This window comes from Medicago sativa, chromosome 4 (genome assembly GCF_051527215.1).
Source record: "Medicago sativa cultivar Bolivia chromosome 4, Bolivia_mono, whole genome shotgun sequence".
NCBI classification, from domain to species: domain Eukaryota; kingdom Viridiplantae; phylum Streptophyta; class Magnoliopsida; order Fabales; family Fabaceae; genus Medicago; species Medicago sativa.
In genome coordinates this window covers 91,038,479-91,061,709 of record NC_140752.1, presented here as the reverse complement: position 1 = coordinate 91,061,709, position 23,231 = coordinate 91,038,479, and the positions used below count along the sequence as shown (strand labels likewise).

Sequence of the window (23,231 nt, the reverse complement as noted above, 5' to 3'; positions counted from 1 at the left end):
CAAAGGCCTAGCAAAATAGCAACAATTCCAGCGTGAATATTATTGGAATTAGACAGGTTGCCACTAAACCCGCTGATCTAAATGCCATAACCGCTTTTACCTGACTCCAGAATGAAACTACCATCAACAATCAACACTGTGCAGTCAATGGATGAAGGGTGCCAAGTTACTACACTTTTGGGAGCAGATGTGATGCAATCTTGAACAGACGGACAAGCATTGATTAGAAGAACAAGCATTCTAATCTTGGCCACCACAAATATCCGGAATAGGCTCCTTTCCAACATAGCAAACATTTCTTGATTTCCAATTCCACCACAAACCAGCTAGAAACCGAGAATCTTGATTGTTTTGGGTCCAATCTTTGATCCACTCTATTGTGTTGGTCTTTAAAAGAAACTAATACAGTCGAAGCTGATACATTGCAAAAAAAAAATCTGCGTACACATAATCACAAAGGCAATGAATGATGGTTTCTTCACGATTAAAACAACGACAACAAATTTTCAATGCGGTCATTCTTCCATGGTTAAGCAGGGAAAGAGCAAGAATAGATTGATGCTAATACACCAGATGAAATTTTTGATATCCTCGTGCCTTTAGATTCCAATTTCAACACCACTGCCAACTGTTATCCCGAGAAATATTGTTCTGCACCATCCACGTATAACCTGAACTCGCTGAGTAATTGCCATCTAGTTACCCAACCAAACAAAACAGTCTTGGACATCACAATGCAATTTGAGCTTTATTAGGATGAATAATGGTGGCAATAGCTTTAAGGTGCCATTCATTATCAGTATACACATCTTTGATCATGGTTCGAGTGCCATGAATAGAAACAAAATTCACATAATTTCATAGGGGTCTTTGAGTTTGAGCAACCAAGGAGAACAGCAAAAGTAAGAATTTCCATTTACGATTCTATAATGGTACCCACCCATCCTTAAGAATATAATTTGCTTGGGAGATAGAGCACACAGGAGAGTCGTATCAATGACATGACTTGATGATAGAGTTTTCATTTAAGTATTTTGATGAGAGAATGTTGACCCAAAGCTTGTCAGCACCACAATTGATATCCCACACCAATTTCTCAAACAATGAAATGTTGGCCTCTCTAGTTAGCCTAATGCCAAGACCTCCATGTTTTATTGGTTTAGTGATGGTTTTCAAACTAACCAAATAAATACCTTTATTAGTTTCTCCTTTCCAAATAATGTTTCTAGTGACTATATCAATTTGATGACAAACACTCGAAGGAAGCCAAACCAGGCTTGTTGAGAAGCTTATTCTTCCATGAGGCAATCTAGAATTAAGCTTTTCCAACACAAACATGAAATCCTCCTTCTCCGCTCTTCCTTTGATCGCAGGAAATCAAAGGTGTTTACGGAAGCTATTACTACTAGTACTTCTAGTTCTAATTGACGAAATACTTGTCATTTTGCTTCTAGTAACTACTTTAGAGACAATTAACTACTTCTAATGCATGGAAACTTCTGCAAGTTAATTGTCAATTAGCAGAGCTATTTCTAAATAAATAAAATCAAGTATAACCACACAATATTTAAAGATCAAGGAATCATTCGCTAAATCTACAATGCATATAACTCTCGATCTCACATACATTTGTTTCAGTCGATTCTCCAATGCCTTATACCCAGGGGCGGATCTACCGTAAGGCATGGTGTGGCAAGTGCCACACCAGATTACTACCCAATGGTAAATGCGGCATTGATGTCCCGCATATTCCGTGTTCAACTCTTGTCAAGCTGCATTTCTTAACAATTTTTTTTTTAATTTTATTAATTTTAATATAAAAAAAGTGTGTTGCAAGGAATCGATCTTGTAACTCAAAGGTAAAATGGACTCACTACAACCATTTTTTTTTAGGGACTACAACCATTTTGTTTTTTTTTTTTTTGAAGGAAAGAAACTTATATCATTTCATTACTTAAAATGTGTTCAATACAATCTGGTATTTCTACCAAAATTTGGAAACTAGCTGAGGATGTGGCCGCCTTAGCTAATCTATGGGCTGCCTCATTTGCTTGTCTCCTCACAAACTCAACACTAGAGTTGACATAGTACTGTTCAAAGATAGTTTTACAATTGTGAATAATCATCCCAAATTCTGTAACATCCTGATGTGCAGATGAAAAACTATCTACCACTTTTTTAGCATCAAGCTCAAAATCGATAGGTCCTAATTGTAAGTGATGAACCCATTCTAAAGCTGATAATAGTCCAAGAGCTTCGCCGACGTGTACCTCACAGACTGGAGTAAACCATTCAGTTTTTGCCAAAACAAAAGTGCCTGTATCATCCCTTATACAAACTCCTATTCCCACTCTATTAGAAAGTTGGGAGAAAGAAGCATCAATATTGCACTTAAATCTTCCTTCAGCTGGTTTGATCCATTTCACAGTTCCTTCTTGTCGTAGATGTGAACAAGATGTATTACAAATCCTACGTGCATCTTGCCAATCATGAAGCATAACTTTTGCTCTCTCGGCAACATAAACTGGAGCATCAATTACCTCATTCCACACTCTATTGTTTCTTTGTTTCCATATACTCCACAACACACAACAAAATAAATCTGCATCATCCTTAGATAAATCATGTAATGCTTTGAAGATAATATTCTTGCTATCCAGATCTTGTTGTAGCAAAATAGAAATAGATGAAAAGAAAGGAAGCATACTCCAAACATTTAAGCTGCTTGGACATTGAAAAAATAAATGAAGTGTATCCTCATTGCTCACCGTACACAGTGTACAATTTATAGGGCATGTGACTCCTTTATCTTTTAGACGTACACGAGTTGGTAAGCAATTCCTACAAATTCTCCAAATAAATTTTTTTACCTTTGGAGGAATCTTGAGCTTCCAAATTAGATTCCAAGAGCCTTGTACCTTGAAATGGGATGTATCAAGTAATTCTTGCACACAAAAACGGTATGCACTACGAACAGAGTATTCGCCATGATTTTCTTTTTTCCAGATGAGTCGATCTTCTGTCACTGATGGGTAGAGCGGTGTCTTCACTATATGTTCAACCACCTGGTGATCGAAAATTGACTGCAGGAAAGGTAAATTCCATTCCTTGCGGTCATGTAGCATGCAATCTGAGACTCTTAGATCAGCTAGAGGGAAATCTCCATCAGCATGTGGGATAAGTGTAATATCATTTGCAATCCACTTGTTATACCAAACTGAGATATCATAACCATCGCCTATCCTCCATCTGCTTCCAGCTTTGAGAATAAATTTAGAGTTACATATGCTTCGCCATACAAAGCTAGGCTTATGTCCTAAAGTCGACTCAAAGAAATTGCACCTGGGATAATATTTTGCCTTGTAAAGTCTAGCTACCAAAGAATCAGGATTTGTCATAAGTCTCCAGCCCTGTTTTCCTAACATAGCTAGATTAAAGGTAGGTAGATTTTTGAAACTCATACCTCCATCATTCTTGTGCATAGACAATTTATCCCAAGAAAGCCAGTTAATACCTCTACTTTGACCTCCCGAATGGCCCCACCAAAAGGAATTCATCATTCTTTCAATTTCATCACAAAGAGAGACAGGGAGAGTGAACAAACTCATAAAGTAGGTAGGGATAGATTGAAGCACGGATTTGATGAGAACTTCACGACCGGCTTTTGAAAGACTTTTACTACTCCATGAATTTATCTTCTTCCAGATTCTATCTTTAATAAAGCTAAAAGTGGATTTTTTGCTCCTGCCTATCATTGAAGGGAGCCCCAAATATTTGCCAGTACCTAAAACAGCCTGTACACCCAAAATGTTTGCAATATTATTATGATCTGTAGTTAGAACATTTCTACTACAAAAAATCTCTGATTTTTGGAGGTTCACTGCCTGACCAGAAGCTCTCTCATAGGTAGATAAAATGGCTCGCATTTTACTTGCTTGGTCCACATTGGCTCTAAAAAAGAGGAAACAATCATCAGCAAATAAGAGGTGAGATATAATTGGAGCATTATTACAAATTTTGACACCATTGATTTCACCCCTCGCTTCAGCTTTTCGAATAAGAGCAGAAAGACCTTCAGCACAAATAATAAACAAATACGGGGATAATGGGTCTCCTTGTCTCAAACCTCTTCCTGGGATGATTTGACTTGTGGCATTACCATTAACAAGCACAGAGTAATCCACTGTTTCAACACACATCATAATCCATTTAACCCATTGATCAGAAAACCCCATTTTTGTCATAACCCCTCGAAGGTAACTCCAATCAATCATGTCATAAGCTTTGCTAATATCAAGTTTTAAAGCAACATCCCCTTTCTTACCTTTAACCTTTGATTTCATGTAGTGAATTATTTCAATAGCAGCCATGGCATTATCTAAGATAGACCTCCCAGGCACAAAGGCTGATTGACTATCTGAGATGCATTTATCCAATACTAATTTCAACCTGTTTGCTAAAACTTTAGCAACAATCTTATAAATCACATTACACAAAGCAATAGGCCTCCAATCCTTCATTGAGACTTGGGAGTCTCCTTTTGGGATAAGAACAATATTAGTCATATTCAGGTTAGAGGGAAAGGTACCTGTCGAAAGCCACTCACAACATTGAGAAAAAATTTCTTCTCCACAACTTCCCCAAAATTTCTGAAAAAAACCAGGATTGAATCCATCTGGTCCTGGACATTTATCCGGCTTCATAGAAAAAATGGCCTCTTTGAATTCATCTATCACAAAAGGTGATGTCAACAAAGTGTTGTCTTCCAAAGATATAGATTCATGAATGACATCAATAACCGGTTGAATGTCGCTGTTTTGAGCTTGAAATAGATCAACAAAGTAATCACGTGCAACCTCACAAAGTTTGTCTTCATCAGAGACGCGATTATTGTTGACATCAATGAGAGAAGTAATACGGTTCACTTTCCTCCTTGAGGAGGCTGCAGCATGAAAGAATTTAGTATTGAGGTCTCCGTCTCGTAGCCAATGTGTTTTAGCGCGTTGACGCCAAAAAGCATCTTCTTTCACAAGAAGTTGATTCATTCGATTCCTGAGAGAATTAAAAGAATTGATATTGTCACAATCCACTTGACCCCGCATGACATCAAGTTTCTTATGACAATCATCAATGTCTCGCCGGAATTGTTGAAAATGATTTCTATTCCAACTCAAGAGATCCATTGCACACATATCCAACTTATCACCAATTGGTTGAGCACCATAACCACTCCATTTTTCTTTAACATAATTGCTGAAATCAGGATCAAGGAGCCAAGCATTCTCGAATTTGAATCTTGATTGCATTCTTCTGCCTCTTATACCTGGTTCGCAAAGCAACATAATGGGATAGTGATCTGAAGATGGCGCAGGCAGGTTTTCTAAAATTGCATTTGGGAAGAGATTGCTCCAAGCATCAGTAGCCAAAGCACGATCAAGTCTTTCTTCAACTGCTCTAACCGTACCAAGGCTTTTGAACCAAGTATAAGCATACCCTTCCATATGAACATCTACAAGGCCCGCATCTTGCACAGCTCTACGAAAACCACTTATTAACCAGTTAGCCCTCTCATTCCTTCCTATCTTTTCATTTGGCGAAAGAATGTCATTAAAATCACCCAAAATGCACCAAGGCAAGCTAGAGGTATTTGACAGCTGTCGTAAAAATTGCCAAGCATCTTTCCTTCTACTATTTTCTGGAAAACCATAATAACCAGTTAAACGCCATTTTCCTTTAATGATATCCACCACTTCAGCATCTATATGATTATTTGAGTAACTTGTAATGGAACAATTAACTGTAGATTTCCAAAATAACACAAGACCTCCACTACGACCTTGTCGGTTAACAGTAAAACAAAAGTCAAACCCGAGAGCATATCTTAATTCCTCTGTTTTATTAGAAGTTGTGATAGTCTCACATAAGTAGAGGATATCTGGTTTATAAACTCGTACTATGTACTTCAACCTAGGAACTGTATGCGGGCTGCCTACACCCCTACAATTCCAACTGATAATTTTCATGACTTATGGATGGGCTGAAGTTTAGGTCCCGGTGTTGCATCATTTTCCTCAAACACAAGATTATTCTTAACAGACATGACAATAAAAATACTCAAGCAAATCTTGTACTAGTATCAACGGAATAAGGTTCAATTGCACAAAGCACAACAAAGCTAATTGAAAAACCAATTTACAGTCACTGAAACAAAATCGATTAGATTGAGGACAATCAATCGAAACAACCTGACTCCCACTAAAGGACAGAATTAGGAAGGGACCTTAGGAGAGAACTCAATATTATAGATAAACTGACAAACAAAATTGAAAATGAGGAAACTTCAAAGAAGACAATTCATCGAACAGTTTAGAGGCATATATGAAAAATGAGGAAACTTCAAAGAGACAATTCATCGAACAGTTTAGAGGCATATATGGAAAATTGACAAAACCGAACAAATTGATGACATTGGTATTAAAAACTATAGATTGAGAACATTGAAAGTTACCTAATTACGACTCAGAAAGATTGGTAATGGAACCTTATTCTGTCAGCGAAGGAGAGAATCAAGTCATGTGATATCCTCAAACCACAACATCGTTCTTGTCATGTAGCTTGAATTTTACGTACAATTGTTCTTTGTCTAATACGATCATCATATCTAGGGAGACTTCTCTTCATTGATATGGTTGGGTTGACCGTGTTACACTGTTATAGCTACAACCATTTTGTTGTAGTACTTAATATGTAAAATTTTACTTCGTTAAGAAATGTCTGGGACACGACCCTCTTCTTTTTCAAATAAATGAAAAGTCGTACTCACCAACTTGCAATTCTTCCACATTAAGGCTATTTTCATCCTCCCCTTTCGTATCATCCACTAAATCTTCATCATCAAACATCTTCACCGACTTACTCCATATTCCCGGCAAAGTTCCACTCTATGAATCCAATACTAATGCCTTATAGAGCGGATTCCCATCTTCGTGAGTTCCTTCTTCAAACCATCATAACTCAATAGTTGTTATGGACCATTATTTTATTTTATTTTGAACGACATGGACCATTATTGAATTGATGTTTGCCCATTTGAACCTTCTTAGCAATTCACTCTAGATTATCTTACTCTTTTTTGGTAGTTAATGACTTTCCGAGGCAAACTGGTAGTTAATGACTTTCCGAGGCAAACCCTAGTTGGGGGTTCACGCTATCGCTCATGACTCTTCGGTACTTGGTATTATTTATGGATTTAATTTACATACATTAACACGATAATTTTTTTTACACATGCATTCAATCAAATCATTCTATTGTATCGCTTTTTTAGGTTTGTTTTTAAAATATTTTTACATATACTATCTATTTGAGGAGCAACTCTTCGATGGACACAAACCTAAATGAAAAACATTTGGGCACACAAACACAATTAGAAAAATTTAATAGAGAAATAAATGAAATAAATTAGTCACATCTTCTTTTACTTTTATCTTTTAATTTTTCTCATTTATGTGCGTGTGCCTAAGTACTATTTATTTGTGTTTGTGACCAACTAAGACTTTCTCCTATTTGAGATGTTTTGATTAAATGCACGTATAAAAATAATTATTTTTTTAGTGCTTATCATAATTTTTTTTAAGGGATAATCACTCAATTGTACTTCTAACATTAAGTAGAAACATTTTATTTTTATCATAATCATTTCTAAAATTACACATAAATACTTATAATTTTTTTTGAGGGAACATAAATACTTATAAATTATAGGGTTAATACGTTTTTACCCCCCGGTAATATAGGCGAGTTCCGGTTTTCCCCCCTGTAAAAAAGATTCTTTCGATTCCAACTTTGTAATATAAAGATTCCGTCGAAAACCCCCCTGGTCGAATATTGGACCCCCCCAGCTGATGACGTGGCGTGATGACTGTATAATTAATTTTATTTTTTATTTTTTTTATAGGGTACACGTGGCATTTCTCATTTGTTTATGTCTTTACCCCCCCTGTAATTTAGGCGAGTTCCAGTTTTCCCCTCTGTAAAAATTTTAAAAATAAAAAATAAAATCTGGAAAATTTTAAAAAATAATTATTTTTTTAAAAAAATGCTGGAAAATTAATAAAAATTGAAAATAATGAAAAAAAATACTGGAAAAATTTTAAAAAATTTAAAATCTGGAATTTTTTTTTTTTGCATGACATGTGTGTATATACATACCACATCATTAAATCATTTTAATAATAAAAATTAAAAACTGAAAATCTTTTAAAAATAACAAAAAATCAGATTATTTTTTTCGAAAAATAAAATAAAAAAGCAGAAAAGACATTTAAATTTTTTTCAAAATTTTAAAAATTGGAAAAAAGTTCGGATTTTTTTTTAAATTTAGAAGATATTTAAAAATACTGGAATTTAATTTTAAAAAAAAAAGTTTAGATTTTTTTGTGAAATAAAAAAACTGGAAAATATTTAAAATTTTAAAAATCTGGATCAATAACTGGAATCTATTTGATAAAACATAAATCGTTGGATTTTAGACGTCTATTGTAAGTAATATTGCACTATAACTACCCGATATTTTTTTCCTTTCTTCATCTTATTCTCTTATCACCTTCATCATCTTCATCAATATTAATAAAAAAATACCCAGAAAAAATCATAACCCTGAAAAATTTCGTCAATATTCAGGATGTATGTTAATGGGGGGTTGCCTTAGGAAAACATGTTTTTTTGCAATAATAAATAAATTACTGAAGAATAAAATTGGTTTTGAAATATGATTAGAGAAATGATTAGGTATTTCGTATCATCTATTCATCACTTATTAGTAATCTGCACCTAAATCATATAATTGTTAATCGGTTTACGACAATTAAAAAAACAGCTCAAATCAATCCCTTAACTCAAAGCGCTTTTCTCTAATTATAATTCCCTAAAATCAATTATATTGGGTAAGAATCATAAAAGCATTACGTACAATTTATACTGAATAAACTATAATAACTTTCATGGTCATGAGCTAGAACAAAATCATTTATGACCCAATCATAAAGGAATTAGTTAGACATCATCAAAGGAATAAACAACATAAAAGAGAAAATAAACCGGAAGACTGAACAATTTTTTTATTTTTTTTATTTTCAATTTTTATTAATTTTCCAGAATTTTTTTAAAAAAATAATTATTTTTTAAAATTTTTCAGATTTTATTTTTTATTTTTAAAATTTTTACAGGGAGGAAAACTGGAACTCGTCTAAATTACAGGGGGGTAAAGACATAAACAAATGACAAATGCCACGTGTACCCTATAAAAAAAATAAAAAATAAAATTAATTATACAGTCAGCACGCCACGTCAGCAGAAAAGGGTGACTCAGCGCTCCACGTCACGCCACGTCATCAGCTGGGGGGTCCAATATTCGACCAGGGGGTTTTCGACGGAATCTTTATATTACAAGGTTGGAATCGAAAGAGTCTTTTTTACGGGGGAAAACCGGAACTCGCCTATATTACAAGGGGTAAAAACATATTAACCCTAAATTATAATCATAATTCAAATTTGTTTGCGAAAATAGCACAGCTTAATGGTAAAGAGAAATGATATTTGTACAACCACTTTTTGACAACTCTTTAAACAACCCTCTCTCTCATACTCACATGTGTTTTTTATTCTCTCTCTTCTTCTTTCTCTCTCCATTGTTTTTGTCTAATCACAAGAGAAGAAAATTGGTTGTCATCAAAGTTGTCTAATTTGGGTTGTACAAATATCACTCCTCAATGGTAAACCACGGTTTTACTTTTACTGCCTTATCTGTAACGCATTGTCATGATAAGGATTGAATTGACACTTTTAGACCCTATTTATACGTGACAGCCAATATTCACTTCCAGCTGGCAAAATTAGAAATCCTTCATTCCAGATATTTTCTTTCTATTCTTTAAGAAATCTTTCAGTATTTATTGCTTATCATCGACTTAATTTTATTTTTTCGACAAAATTTTTAATGACTTTTCCAGTTTCAAATTGGAAAATTAATTAAAATATATAAATAAATTAATTCATTGTTTGTAGTTGGTTATCGTTAAAACGCAATTTCAAATCTGGTGTTTAACGTTACCCTCTCACCACACTCATATACACACATATTACACATTCGCGATTACACGTGCATCATTTCCTTGCTTACAGAGAATGCAGAAACCTACCAGAAACTCTCAAACCTGTACCAACGGGATTCTCACATGGCCAGAAAACTCTTCACCGGTCGCCGCCATAACCGGCCACCGCTCTCACCAGGTATATACAATTCTACTCAATTTCTCTGGAAATTCTTTGGATTCTGATTGTAGTTTGTTTATTGATTTCGTTTCTTTGTTCATTTTGTATACACAGCCTTCAGATGATATCGGTGACGTTCTCCGTGGTAAAAAGGTCTCCGAAAATGAAGCACAAAATTTAGCCAAATGGTAATTTAATTGATTTTTTTCCAAATTATTTGAATGTTGAAATGTGAATTCAGATCTGCTGATTACTACTACTACTTTGTTTATTTTTAATGGATTTTCTTCATTATTGCTTGGAATTGTAATCCGATTGCGTTTCTTTGGCTGTTATACAATTGTGATCTGTTTTGCAATTTTGGAAACACATGCGTTTTTTTATTTAGAATTACAATTAGGTTATTTATTTAAATTTTTTCCTGTATTTTTAATGTGAAGTTGTTGTGAAGAAGTCAATCATTGGTCTCCTGCATTTCCTTATTGAATTTCAGGGAATTATGTTACGATGAACAATTGCCATGAAATTTATTGTATTCTGAAAATGGAATTACAATTTACCCTAAACTATTACTACTATATTTGGTGTGCATGTATGCAGCATGAATATCAGACACTGAAAATTATTGTCAATTTCTATTTTTAGAACGGAAATCATGATTGAATTAAAACTCGATTGTGCTGATTACTTAACTTCAAAGATTAGAGTTATCATATTTTGTTGTAAAGCTTGTTTTCCTTTTGGTATTGCCCACCTTGGCTTCACTTGATGATATTTATTTCCCATTTTCTTTAGCCAAGATTTTCATTGTTACAGACTTGGTCTCTCTAATTTTAGCTTCTTTTAAGTTGTCTGTTGTCCTTCTTTGTGGATTTTGATGTTTGTCCCCATGTTTCTATTTCTTATTTTTCTTTCATTTTTAATATAATTTTGCTGTATAAATTTTTGTTGTTGTAAAGCATATCCATCCATGTGTGTTACTCAGGAAACCAAGCTCAGGGTATTCTAGAATGAAAGAGACGACCGGAAGTGGTATATTTTCGGCAAATGCTGAGGATACTGCATCAAAAGCCAATGCTGCAAATTCTAAACACAGTGGTATATTTTCGACAAATGCTGTGGATACCACGTCAGAAGCCAATACAGGCATACGCGTATACCAGGTATACTAAACGATTGCCTTGTTTTTGGAAGAAAATTTGAGATTTGACCGTATATATGTGAGTGTTTCACAAATATCAACTACATTGTGAATTTGTGATAAAAGTCTTGTTTTATTCCCTGCATCTCAGCAAGCAATGAATGGAATTAGTCAGATATCATTCAACAACAGTGAAGAAAGCATTTCACCTAAGAAGCCAACCTCTGCAGCAAAGCAGCGTGAACTTGGTGGAACATTGCAAAATGAACCTGGCACAAATAGTAAGAAACTGATGTCAAGTTCCAAGACCAAGGAGATCGGTGGAAATGATATATTTGGCATTCCTCCTGAAATTGTGCCCCGTTCATTGGCTGCTGTGCACACTCCGGATTCAAAAGTTTCTAAAGTAAGCGTCTTCTCCGCATTATAATCAGTCATGTCATCTTATCTGTCCTTTATACCATACATACATGTAGTTCTTCATAGTTTATGAATTTGGACGTATGATGGTCCACAATGTCACCTTATGCTTTCCTGAAGGGCAAAATTCAACTGCAGATTAATGTGCCTATAATTATGTGAAGATATATAATCCAAGGGTTGTAATAGAAAGACAGTTGCAGATCTGGACGAATACCACTTATTTGTGCCATGATTATTAAGATGTTTTATGTCATAATGTTTGTTCCCTCACCTTAACATTTTGACCTTAGTTTCATCTCTTTTTTTAGGCTGCTGGTGTCCGAAGTAAAGTCGTGTCTGGTGAAGAATCAGTTCAGAAGACCTCAAGGAAAATACATGACCAGAAGTTTGCAGACCTTACAGGCAATGATATTTTCAAGGGAGATGTTACTCCAGGATCAGTGGAAAAGCCTACGAGCATGGTGGCTAAACTTAGAGAAATGGCTGGTAGTAACATATTTGCTGATGGAAAGGCTGAAAACAGAGACCGTTTACTAGGCAACCGAAAACATGCTGGTGGAGGAAGCAACATATTTTCTGATGGAAAGGCAGAAAACAGAGACCGTTTACTAGGTGCTCGCAGACATGCTGGTGGAGGAAGCAGCATATTTGATGACGGAAAGGCCGAAAACAGAGACCGAATACTAGGTTCTCGCAGACCCCCTGGTGGAGCAAGCAGCATTGTCCTGGATTAAACTTTATTTTAAATTTCCTCCAAATCACTGTATAGGTATTACGAATTCCTCTGAACTCCCATGTTTTGATTGGAAGGATCGGTTTGTTGGATTGTTGGCATTGTATAGTGATGCAGTGTAACTGGTTTGTGTTGCCATAATGGGTGCAAATGGTTGGTTATTTATTTGTTTTATTTATTCTTGTGATAACAAATGATTATTTTGATGTCCACATCTGCGTTAAGATTTTATTTCTTGTGATAAGAATTTACTAAATCTGCGCTATGCTTTATATGAGATTAATTAATAAACTAATAAGAAAAATATTGTTGAGAAGTTCATTTCTATAGCTACCTATTTGGTTTATGTTGTACGGTGTGTTTGTTTAAAAGTTATATTTTTTTTTTGTACAAGTTATCTTTGTATATTAGTATGTTTGTTACAAGTTTATCAGCTTTTACTCAAAGTATAAAAGATTTATGGGAAATAAAACATTCCAAAGAAAAGGGTGAGAGAAAAGTTTCGGTCATCATGTGTAACTAGCAATTAACATCCCTATAATGGTTCTCGTTAATATTTAGTAATTATTTTTTATGAATAAGTCAAACTAACCCATTGAAATTGGCATGGAGGAGTACCAAACCTGAGACCTTAAAATGAACACCCTTCAAGGAAGTGGGTTTAAAGCATCTATTTTTAAGTAACACTCTCCTCTTTATATTTCCAAAAAATTATTCCAGGAGATAAGTTTAATAAACTTGAAACAAACACTCCCTTGGCCTTTTTCCATGAATTATGGGGTATGCGTAGGAAATATAATCGATCCGTAATAAGGAGAGAAATATGATAGCTGTTTCATTATTTAAGAAGGCAAAGTTCTGTTTTGAATTTCAGTCCATATTCAAAACATATTATTTAAAACCACAATAGTTCATACATATCACAAGCATAGTTACCACAGCAAGTCACCGAATTCTGTATACTATCAAGAGATCCGCAGCAAAATCACGCTGATGATGAAGGGAAAACAGATAGTCCAAACAGCCACTCCATGACTACTGGACAGATTAAGAACTCTACTCATCATGTCCCATCAGTGCAAGGAGAATTTTCTGATAATCTCCAGAAGTGTCTTTGTCAATTGCACGGTCCAGAGGAACACTGTTTCTTCTCTGGTATTCCTCCGCAATTCGCTGCAAATCAACCTCAGCTCTAGTTGTCACCACTCTAGTAAGAGCATTTTCATCGGTTCCCATCTTGTTTATAGCCAGCCTAAGGAGTTCCTCAAAATATTTCTCAGGGTAGGTCAAGCCCTTAATTGCTGCCCTCAATAATTTCAGATATTCATCATCCGAATCAGTTTCCAAATCCTGCAGCCAGAAGCTCAACGTTAGTTCGACTACAAACCCTAGTAAAAAAAAGGTTATCCTTTTTCTACAGAAGAAATTGAATTAACAATTCAGACTATAATCCCTTTAATTAAAAGGAAGTTAATTGCTTCATCAATAATATGATTATGGCTGGGAATCATATTTCTTGAAGAGAAAAATGGCATTATAGACAATACAAGTTTATGTCATTATATTAGATCTGCCCTTTTGCTGGGGGTGTTGCAACACAGAAATAAGAATCATAAATGGCCAAAACATTCATACCTTGTCTATTACATTCCCAAACTCATTGTTATAGTGATTCAAAGTTGCATTTAATTGCGCTTTACTCCTTGTTGTTACAATCCTGATCAGGTCATCATGATTGTAAGCCTTATCCGCAATCTTCTCATGAAGCAATTTAGCTTCAGATTTTGCCAATGTCATGTTCACCTCATCTCCCTCATAACGGTGTATGCCCACAAGAGGAACCAAAAGCTTTTGAGAAGAATCAGAAACAAAATTTCATCAGACAAGGGGGAAAAACGTCAGATCAAGACATGGCATAAGCATAAACATGAAAAGGTTAAATACATATAACTGGTTGGCTATCCACCCACCAAGATGGGTGTATTTTTGGAACATGCTCATTCTTTTGACATAAATCTGAGGCATTCTTCTACTAAATAAAGGTTCACCTTAAAGTTGAAAAGATTTACACCACGTAAATTTTGGAAGATTTTGATTCACAAGAAAATAAAAGAGATGCATCTGAATCTAAATATTGTGTTAGAACATGCAGCTCTTCTCTATCAAGATTCAAGAAATTAGTAAGTTTAAGGGTTTACCTTGCGGATGTCACCAGAAGTATGATAGGCAACATCTTCTTCAACGGACTTTTTGAAACGGACTTGATATGCTTGCTTTGCCTTAAGAAGTTCAAGTGGAGATCTTGTGGAAGCAATTTCCACGATGATCGAATTGTTTGAAGTCAACATTTTAGTTGCTTGATTGGCTAAAAATGCATCACGCTCGGCCGGATCCAATGTCCACAGCAGCACAGCTTTCTGTTATATTCAAAACATCAAACCTTATTACATGAAAATACCTTGACATGAAACCTTAGTCAAGGTTATTCATATAAAACACTGAAATTAAATACTATGAAATTTAAAAGTCAACAATTGTTAGTGAAAATGGAATACATATGAAATAAGCATCATATTGAGATTCACATAAAAAAATAAGCCATATATCAAAATTTTAAACTAACCTCAAAATCACTTGAAAGTTCTTTGTCAAGATCTTTAAGAAGATCTTCTCCATGGGTCTGCGTGTAAGTTTCGCGGATCGACTTACGCTGAGCTGCATTTCTATGAGCCAGGATCGATATTATCAAGCCTTCATTCGTTCCCCATCCTGTAAAAATATGTCACCGAAACAACAATATGAATGGACAGGAATAAAAAAAAAATCTCATGCCATGAAAAACACAAAGGAAAAAGTATGATCCCTTATTTGAGCACTGCTTATTCATTCACAACTATGATTTTACGATATGTTATGATTATATTATATGATTCATCGTGATCATGATTTGGACTACATGAAGAGATCGGACATAAATAAAATAAATAAATAACTAAAATCAAGATCAAATCTGAGTGATCATCCACATTCATTAACTAGAAATATATAACGATCAATAGTATTGTATAGTATGTATACTATAAACCAACCAAACACGTAACATAGGGGTGTAATGCATTATGCATTTGATTAATCCATGATCTAATTAAGATATTAGAGTTATCAGCAATCCAAAAGTAATAATAATAAAAATGATCAAACTAGATAGATCGAGAAAAATGAAAGAGATAGATGATGAAATAAAAGTCAAAGAAATGGATCGGTAGGTGTTGACCTTGAAAAGCACCGCGCAATTGTTCACTGTCTTCTGATGGAGAAGGAACGTGAGAGGGGATCTTCAATGTCGCCATTATGTTTGTGTTCAGGATCGATCTGTGTGTATAATGTGGCGTTGAATACTGAAAGCCAATGTTGGGAGGGAGCAGGTTCGATCATCTATACAAGGACACATGCCGATCATTAGGGGTCTTCATGATTCACGTGTAAGGCACAAAAATTAAAAAAATCCAAAAAAAAAAAATCAGATTAAAATAAGTAAATGACATAACATGCGGTAAATTTTCCATTAAAATGTGTTATTTGAACAACCATTTGATTGATAACTTTTGGAATAACCATAAGTTTATAAAGAAAAAAAGATATTGATACAAAAACCAACGCAATAGAGAGAAAAAATAAAAATATAATATGAGTATAACTTACAAGAGAAAATTGTCACAAAAATTGTTAAAAAGTGATTGTCCAAATATCATTTGTTAAAAAAAAATGTTGTTAATTTTGGTTTGAGATACTTGCTTAAAAAAAAATTGGTTTGAGCCACTATTAAAAAAATGTGAATAAATCAATGTTGTTTAAAATTGATTTTGAGAAAGACAATGATTAGGTTGATTGGAATTATTTGGAATCATTTACGAAGAAAATGAATTTTTCAAATTTGTGGAACAAGTGGATTATGGAATGTGTGACGTTGGATTCAGCATATGTTCTGGCAAATGGTAGCCAGACCGGTGAATTTCAATTAGAAAGAATCATTTCATGTGTAATTTTTAGGCTAAACTGAATTTTTTGCCCTCTAAATTTTAAAATGTTACCGATTCTAACCCCCTATTAAAAATATGGCAAAAGTGACATCCATGTTTAGGAAAATATGCTCTTTTGACCCCCTAACATAAGGGAAATATGATCTTTTAACCTCTTATCTTCTCAAAAAGTTGTGATTATGGCCCTTGTTTTGGGATATGTGGCGTCTTCTCAACAATTTTGAGACGAAATGGCCAAAATCGCAACATTTTGAAACTTAAGGGGCGAAAAATGAAGTTTAGCCTAATTTTTAATACCAACCCACCTCTCATTTTTATACTAGTGCGACGACGGTAACACAACCACCCAAGGCTTTTGAAGAACAGACACATAAGGTTTTTTTTTTAAGACTAACCTACCTCTCATTTTAGGGATGAGGAGTAAGATTGGAAACCGATTGTTAGACACAACACACCAATGATTCAGACCATAATCACCACTACCATCCAGAAAGATCTAGAGCAACACAGCAGCTCGACCCTTGTCAGACATCGAAGAAAGACAACAACCTTGCGAATGACGATGTCAGTAGATTGGAAACGCGGGCTTAGGCTTGACCGCCAAATAGGAGAAGGGTGGGTCTGACCCGTAACGGGGGGTAGAATGGTGGTGCAAAGTACATATCTCGTCATCGCACCACCCCGTATCAAGGTTGCATGGGAAAGAACAAACTGTATTTGGGGGAAGCTGGTGCGACGACGTTTAGGGTTGGAAGAAGTAGAGAGAGTTCATAGAGAAATGTTAGAGAAAGAAAGGCGATCTAGTCCTTCCTTCTTATTTATTTGGTGTTATATATGTGCTTTTAACATAGTTCATCTATTCTTAGTCAAAAAAATATAGTTTATCCATTCTATTTTATTATTTTTCACTCACAAAGCTCAAAGTCAATATTTTATTTAAACAATCCAAGTTCATTTCCTTCGTAATGTTGATATTTTATTAATGTCTTTCGAAACAAGTTTAATAATTTTCATTTTGAACCAGACTAATCAAGTAAAGAAACCCAAAATTATTATCCTATCTCTGTAAATATCATTAACATTATAAAATACGAAATTAATTTTTATGGAATAATAGTGTAATTTTTTTTAAACACGCATTCAATCAAATTACACTAAATAAATAATTGTAGTGATATTTTCGAACTTACCTATAAAAAATTATATTATGGAGTAATTTAATATGAAGTACTTGTAAAAATAAAAATTCAATTTTTTACGATAAAAAAATAAAGTTCTATTGCATATTTAAATTAATTTTAAAAATATCGAAAGTTTTTTCATTATGAACGAGTTTGGAGAATTTTTTATTTTTGCTAACAGAGTTTGGAGAATTTTAAACCTAAAAAGAAAATGAGTTCTCGAAGGACAAAAAAACCGAACTAATGCACTAAAGCTCTGAGAGCATTATTCTGACAAAAAAAAAAAAAAAACAGAGAGAGGATTTCCAAAAGTCGACTTCACTGGGGATCGAACCCAGAATCTCTGGTTCCGTAGACCAGCGCCTTATCCATTGGGCCATGAAGTCGAATTGTTAGTAGAATAAATAGAAACATTATTATACTGTCTATTCATTACCATAGTTTACTCTGCATTTAGCGTATGTTTGCAACGAAGACCAGTTTGACACTGAACGTGCAAACAAACAAGGCTATTAGTTGAGCTGTTACTTTTGCCGCCGAGTGACCGATGATGACTCAGAAAAGCGATTATGAAAAAGGAAAAAGCTTAATGGTGCGATTGTAAAACAACGAAAAGCGACGAATCTACTGTAGCCGTTGGATTAAACACAGCAGCCATTGGATTTTAGTTATGTTTCACTTGTATTTATTTTAAAAATATAAAAGCACTGCCAAGGTTTTATCGTGTCCCGGTCGTGCGTAAAAGTTTCGCACTATATAGCAAGGTTCTATGAAAAAAGCGTTAGCGCGTAAAACAAGTTTCGTGCCTCAACAACCGGAAAACGCTTCTACACCGGCAGCGTAATCATCAACACCAAAACCTCTTTTTATTATTACAACAACAAAGTTAGATTATGAATTATGATAAAGGGATTGTAATGACGGTGAGGGAATATAGGAATCTTAATTATTAAAAAATAATTAAACGGTGGAAATTGAATATTGATTCCTAATTCCTAAAAATAGGAATAGAAAAAAGAAATGGGGAAAAAGCAATCTTTACGGAGCAAAGCAGTTCACCTTGTTTCGGATCTCACCACTGTTCTTCTCAACCCTATTTCTGACCATAACAAACCCTCTCGTCCTCCTTCCATAGTAAGTTCTCAATTAACCTAGATTATAGCTTTAATTGCATTATTTTTTATTCTATAGTTTCTAATTTCATAAAATTGCTTTGTGTATATTAAATTATTGTTTAGGAAGAAAAGGTAGATGATGATGAGTTAAAGGAAAGTGAATCAGAGATTGAAGGACCTGATACGTCGTCGTTTACTGCATTCTTATATTCATTTTTGTCGTCCTCGTCGGATTCTAGAGATAATAATGCAAATGATGATAAGATTGTGACTGCAGCTGGACCTGGTGATGACCAAATGAATGAGAAATTGGTTGTCAAGAAGGGATTGTTATCTAGGGGTAAACAATCACTCAAAGCTATTTATCTATCTGCTAGAACGGGTGGATTTCCAACACAAGATGGCGAAAGGGATAAATTTGAGTCTGATGGGTGTGGTGTGGAGATGAAATGTTTTCAACCGCCGTTGAAAGAGGTACCTAGTGTGCCTTTGGTTGTTGATCATTTGCCGGAAATATCGGAACCTTCAATGTTGATTTCGAATAGTTTGAGGAATGCGGTTTATGATGCACTTCCGGCTTTAATTCATGGGAAGAACTGGTTAATGATGTACAGGTAGTTTTGTATTAAGGTTTTTGAAGGACATAAGATTATGCTGCTGTGTGCTGAAGTTTCAAAATCTTGTTGTTGATTTAATTGATAATCTTATGTGGTTTCTTTGCAGCACATGGAAACATGGGATATCACTTTCAACTCTTTACCGGAGAAGTATGCTTTGGCCTGGACCTAGTTTGCTGGTACAATTTCATTGCCCTCCAGCACAATTAAGCTTATGTTGTTTATGATTTATCCATGTTTGTTCTTTCTTACTTTAGTAGACAATTTGATAATCTCTAGGGTTTTATTTGATTGATAAATTGAGCTGCACGGTAGATTAGAGATAGGCTTTGCAACATTGTTATTTAAATGCTTATTTAAATACCCGACATGAGGTGCATATTTCATTAATGAAGAAGCTTTTGTTGATTCGAATTTGCAACAAGCTAAGAAACAACTTTTGGGTTTGGTGGTGGGTGCAAACTGTAATTTATTGAATATATGGATACTGACATATGATTTCTGTCTGGGTACCTACACATATTTTTGTTCCATTTAGAATTGAGCTATAGATGAAAAAAGTTCCACATATTATTGTTATGCAAGGAGTGTTTCTATTAGACCATTTAATAATAGACCATGTTGGTTTACAGTGATTTAATCACGTCTCTCGCCCATTTCATGTTCATCACATTGATGACTTCGTATGGATGAATGGATGAGTTTATCATTGATCCCAACTTTTGAAATACCCCTCTTGTTGATGGCATATTGTATTTTGTATATCAGATTCAAAGTCACGACATTGTAATTAATAGTAGCACACGGAGTTTAACGGGCCTGGCCTGCGTGTTGAAGTCCCATGTTTGCAAGCTTATTGGTTAATAAGCTCATGCTGTTGGCCAATTTTAATCTGCAAAGAGAAATACATAGTTCTGTCCTTTAATCAGCAAGACTGAGTTCTACACTCTACATTCAGTGGTTGGTCCTTAATGTATTGTTAGCTATTTTTTTCCAGGTTGTTGGAGACCGAAAAGGAGCAGTGTTTGGTGGCTTGGTTGAAGCACCCCTTCGACCATCCAACAAGAGAAAATACCAGGTCTGGTTTTATTTTTGTATTTTGATGCTATCGTCTTTTTCCCTTTGCAACAATGTTAATTTTAACGTTTATTTTATCTTGTTGACATAAATTTTGTACAGGGAACAAACAGTACATTTGTTTTCACAAACATCTCTGGTCATCCTGTCGTATATCGCCCAACAGGTATATCTCTTTTTTTATTCGAGTTTGAACATTTTATTCTTTATCTTTCTTTTGTTGTCATAGTTATACGGTGTTTGTTTATATAATAATTGATTAGTTTGTTATACAAGTCAATAACATGTATTACTAAATCAATAATAGGTAATTTAGTTGAATGACTAGATCACTAAATGAATATTTTAATTTTCCTTTTACAAAACTATGTGGATGAGGAAAGAATTCTTCAAAGTTGATTTGTTGTGATGAAAAATTATCAGTTTTAATGACATGGTATCCCACACGGGTTATGATGTGCACATTGTAGAAATAAGCTACAAAACACGTTTTATATTACAACAAACATGATGCTTTTGTAACTTGGAATCTGGCTATATGTTAGAATCCCACCCGTCGCCCTCATTTTTTGGGTTTGAAAAATCAGAAGGCTCCCTACATTTGTGGATTGTCATGAGATTGTACCACGTCTTGCCAAAGGATATATTGCAATTTGCCATTGAGGAAAGCTTGATTTCCCTTTCTGTTGACTTTAGAGACACTTACATGCATTGATTTTTTTTTGTCAGCTAGATATAATTTTACCTCAAGGCTAATTCATCTTAATGTACTGTTAGAAAGGATGAGTTTCCTGGCATCTTTAATGGTTTCAATCAATGAATTTTTTTAATTTTAAATGAAGTATGGTTTTCAGTTTTCAAGCGATGATATTCTCCTATTGAAGTTGCCCACAAAAAGATGATGCAATATTTTGTTTGACATTTAGCAAAGTAATTATCTCTGAGATTCAGCACGAGGCGTTACTTAAATTTTAAAATGTGATAAAGTTAAAACTACACACATGTCGCTCTCATGTTATATCTTAGCTCTTGATCCACATGATTATAGAAAGAAAAAGTCTGGGTTGGTTTGGACGTATTAAAGTTGTTTCTCTTCTGTTGATTAGCTATAATGAATTAACCACAATATTGCAGGAGTAAACCGTTACTTCACACTTTGCACCACTGACTTTCTAGCGATTGGTGGGGGAGGTCATTTTGCGCTTTATTTGGAGGGTGATCTGTAAGAACTTTGTACTCACACCTTTTTTCATCAAACAAATCACTATCCTTCCCTCTATAATTATAATATCATCAGCCTAATTTTTTTTTGTTGCAATTTTTGGACATATCAACTCAAGATTGAATGGGTCAAGTTCGGTTTCCGAAACTTATGGCAATCCTTGTTTAGCACATTCTCCAGAATTTCAAGTGAAGGAAGTAGAGGTGCGCATAAAGCTACCCTCACTCACAGACACATGAACCTCCCCAACCTTTTCCCCCCCTTTTTATCAATCTGTTCCGGCTCATTTGTTTACCTCCTTATTGATGTACGAAACATTTACTTAAAAAAACTAATTAGAAACTGCTCTTTCCTCCATGCAGTTGTGGGGCTTTGTATTTCCTTCAAAACATGAGGAGATACTAAAATTGAGCAAAACAGAGGCACCTGGGATCTCTCGCTGGTAAATATCTGACTATGTATCAGATGTTCGTCAAATCCTTGCAGTTCGCATTTTACTGAATGATCATGCTGAGTCACAAGCAATTGCAATTTCTGCTAGCAAGGGATGCAAAGTTGATTGACAATATGATGCAGAAATTGTATGAATCCACCCATGTTATCACCATGTAACATGCTTGTAAATATTTGCAGGGCTGTATATACAGAACAGAGTTCATACCCATTACAAAATGGTCTATTTTGTTTAGAATAAAAATTGGAGTAAATTTATGCGTTGCATACTTAAAGGAAAATGAAGGATAACCACATCATTTTGTGACTCATTTATATATACTTCAGTATAATTTGTTGTTAGCACTTCTCTTGTATAAATATTTAAAAGAACGGAATAAATATTATTTTCTAATATTTAAATAAAACTATAAAAAATTACTATATCCCTACAAGCACATAATTTCCTTGCTATTTGTATGTGAAAAAAATGGAGAAAGAAAGATATATTTATGCACTCTTTAAAACAGATGATTTCTTGAACGGAACAATTGAGTTCGGGTGGTTAGTGAACTCCATCAAGAATGAATTATTCAAATGAACTTAAGTTCGATTTTTTCACCAAACAATTTTTTTATCAGATTTTATTTACCTTTCGGCTGAACTCTAGATTACACGATCCTTTTCCTCTCGGAACTCGAGAGTTAACAAAAGAATAAGACAAATGTTCTCTTGAACAAAATATACCCGGATACTGCAATGGTGGGAGAAAGAAATTCCAGCCAAGAGATCTCAAGTGAAAGAGTTTAAAAGACAAATGTTTAGAACATGGTTAAACATTTTTTCTAGTAAAAAACTTGATTTTGTTTTTATCAAGAGAAGACACTCAGTTTTCCGGTTGAAAAATGGACAAAAAAGGACCAACATAAAAAATGAATCACTTCTTAATGATAGTATTTAAAAAAAAAAACAATTAAT

The 23,231-nt window shown here is 34.5% G+C and overlaps 3 protein-coding genes and 1 non-coding gene across 4 annotated transcripts; 2 read left to right on the top strand and 2 right to left on the bottom strand.

Moving 5' to 3' along the window:
- Positions 1 to 10,155: 10,155 nt before the first annotated feature.
- On the top strand, positions 10,156 to 12,885 carry LOC146933672 (uncharacterized). Its single transcript, XM_085705463.1, has 5 exons — positions 10,156 to 10,290; positions 10,387 to 10,460; positions 11,258 to 11,435; positions 11,565 to 11,819; positions 12,145 to 12,885. Exons 1-5 carry the CDS (start codon positions 10,186 to 10,188, stop codon positions 12,568 to 12,570), a joined length of 1,038 nt encoding a protein of 345 aa, XP_085561589.1. The 5' UTR covers positions 10,156 to 10,185; the 3' UTR covers positions 12,571 to 12,885.
- Positions 12,886 to 13,379: 494 nt separating this feature from the next.
- On the bottom strand, positions 13,380 to 15,976 carry ANNAT2 (annexin 2). The gene is made up of 5 exons (XM_085705464.1): positions 15,844 to 15,976; positions 15,193 to 15,338; positions 14,768 to 14,986; positions 14,205 to 14,417; positions 13,380 to 13,919 (listed from the first exon to the last, which is right to left on the bottom strand). The coding sequence occupies exons 1-5, from the start codon at positions 15,917 to 15,919 to the stop codon at positions 13,626 to 13,628; spliced, it is 948 nt and encodes a 315-aa protein (XP_085561590.1). The 5' UTR covers positions 15,920 to 15,976; the 3' UTR covers positions 13,380 to 13,625.
- A 2,127-nt stretch (positions 15,977 to 18,103) lies between these two features.
- TRNAR-ACG (transfer RNA arginine (anticodon ACG)) lies at positions 18,104 to 18,176 on the bottom strand. Its single transcript has one exon. It is a non-coding gene; the product is annotated as a tRNA-Arg (tRNA).
- Positions 18,177 to 18,550: 374 nt separating this feature from the next.
- On the top strand, positions 18,551 to 22,585 carry LOC146933669 (uncharacterized). Its single transcript, XM_085705470.1, has 8 exons — positions 18,551 to 18,924; positions 19,029 to 19,519; positions 19,629 to 19,701; positions 20,520 to 20,600; positions 20,702 to 20,765; positions 21,734 to 21,821; positions 21,940 to 22,024; positions 22,184 to 22,585. The coding sequence occupies exons 1-8, from the start codon at positions 18,811 to 18,813 to the stop codon at positions 22,265 to 22,267; spliced, it is 1,080 nt and encodes a 359-aa protein (XP_085561596.1). The 5' UTR covers positions 18,551 to 18,810; the 3' UTR covers positions 22,268 to 22,585.
- The last annotated feature ends 646 nt before the right edge of the window (positions 22,586 to 23,231 follow it).

Excerpts from the sequence above, each read along its gene's own strand:
- LOC146933672 (XM_085705463.1), top strand. The coding sequence starts at position 10,186 with ATGCAGAAACCTACCAGAAACTCTCAAACCTGTACCAACGGGATTCTC. Across the intron at positions 10,291-10,386 it reads CCGGCCACCGCTCTCACCAG|CCTTCAGATGATATCGGTGA; the intron begins GTATATACAATT and ends TTGTATACACAG. Across the intron at positions 11,820-12,144 it reads CGGATTCAAAAGTTTCTAAA|GCTGCTGGTGTCCGAAGTAA; the intron begins GTAAGCGTCTTC and ends CTCTTTTTTTAG.
- LOC146933669 (XM_085705470.1), top strand. The coding sequence starts at position 18,811 with ATGGGGAAAAAGCAATCTTTACGGAGCAAAGCAGTTCACCTTGTTTCG. Across the intron at positions 19,520-19,628 it reads AACTGGTTAATGATGTACAG|CACATGGAAACATGGGATAT; the intron begins GTAGTTTTGTAT and ends GTTTCTTTGCAG. Across the intron at positions 21,822-21,939 it reads CTTTATTTGGAGGGTGATCT|ATTGAATGGGTCAAGTTCGG; the intron begins GTAAGAACTTTG and ends TATCAACTCAAG.
- ANNAT2 (XM_085705464.1), bottom strand. The coding sequence starts at position 15,919 with ATGGCGACATTGAAGATCCCCTCTCACGTTCCTTCTCCATCAGAAGAC. Across the intron at positions 14,418-14,767 it reads CTTCTGGTGACATCCGCAAG|CTTTTGGTTCCTCTTGTGGG; the intron begins GTAAACCCTTAA and ends TCTTCTCAAAAG. Across the intron at positions 13,920-14,204 it reads TTGGGAATGTAATAGACAAG|GATTTGGAAACTGATTCGGA; the intron begins GTATGAATGTTT and ends TTCTGGCTGCAG.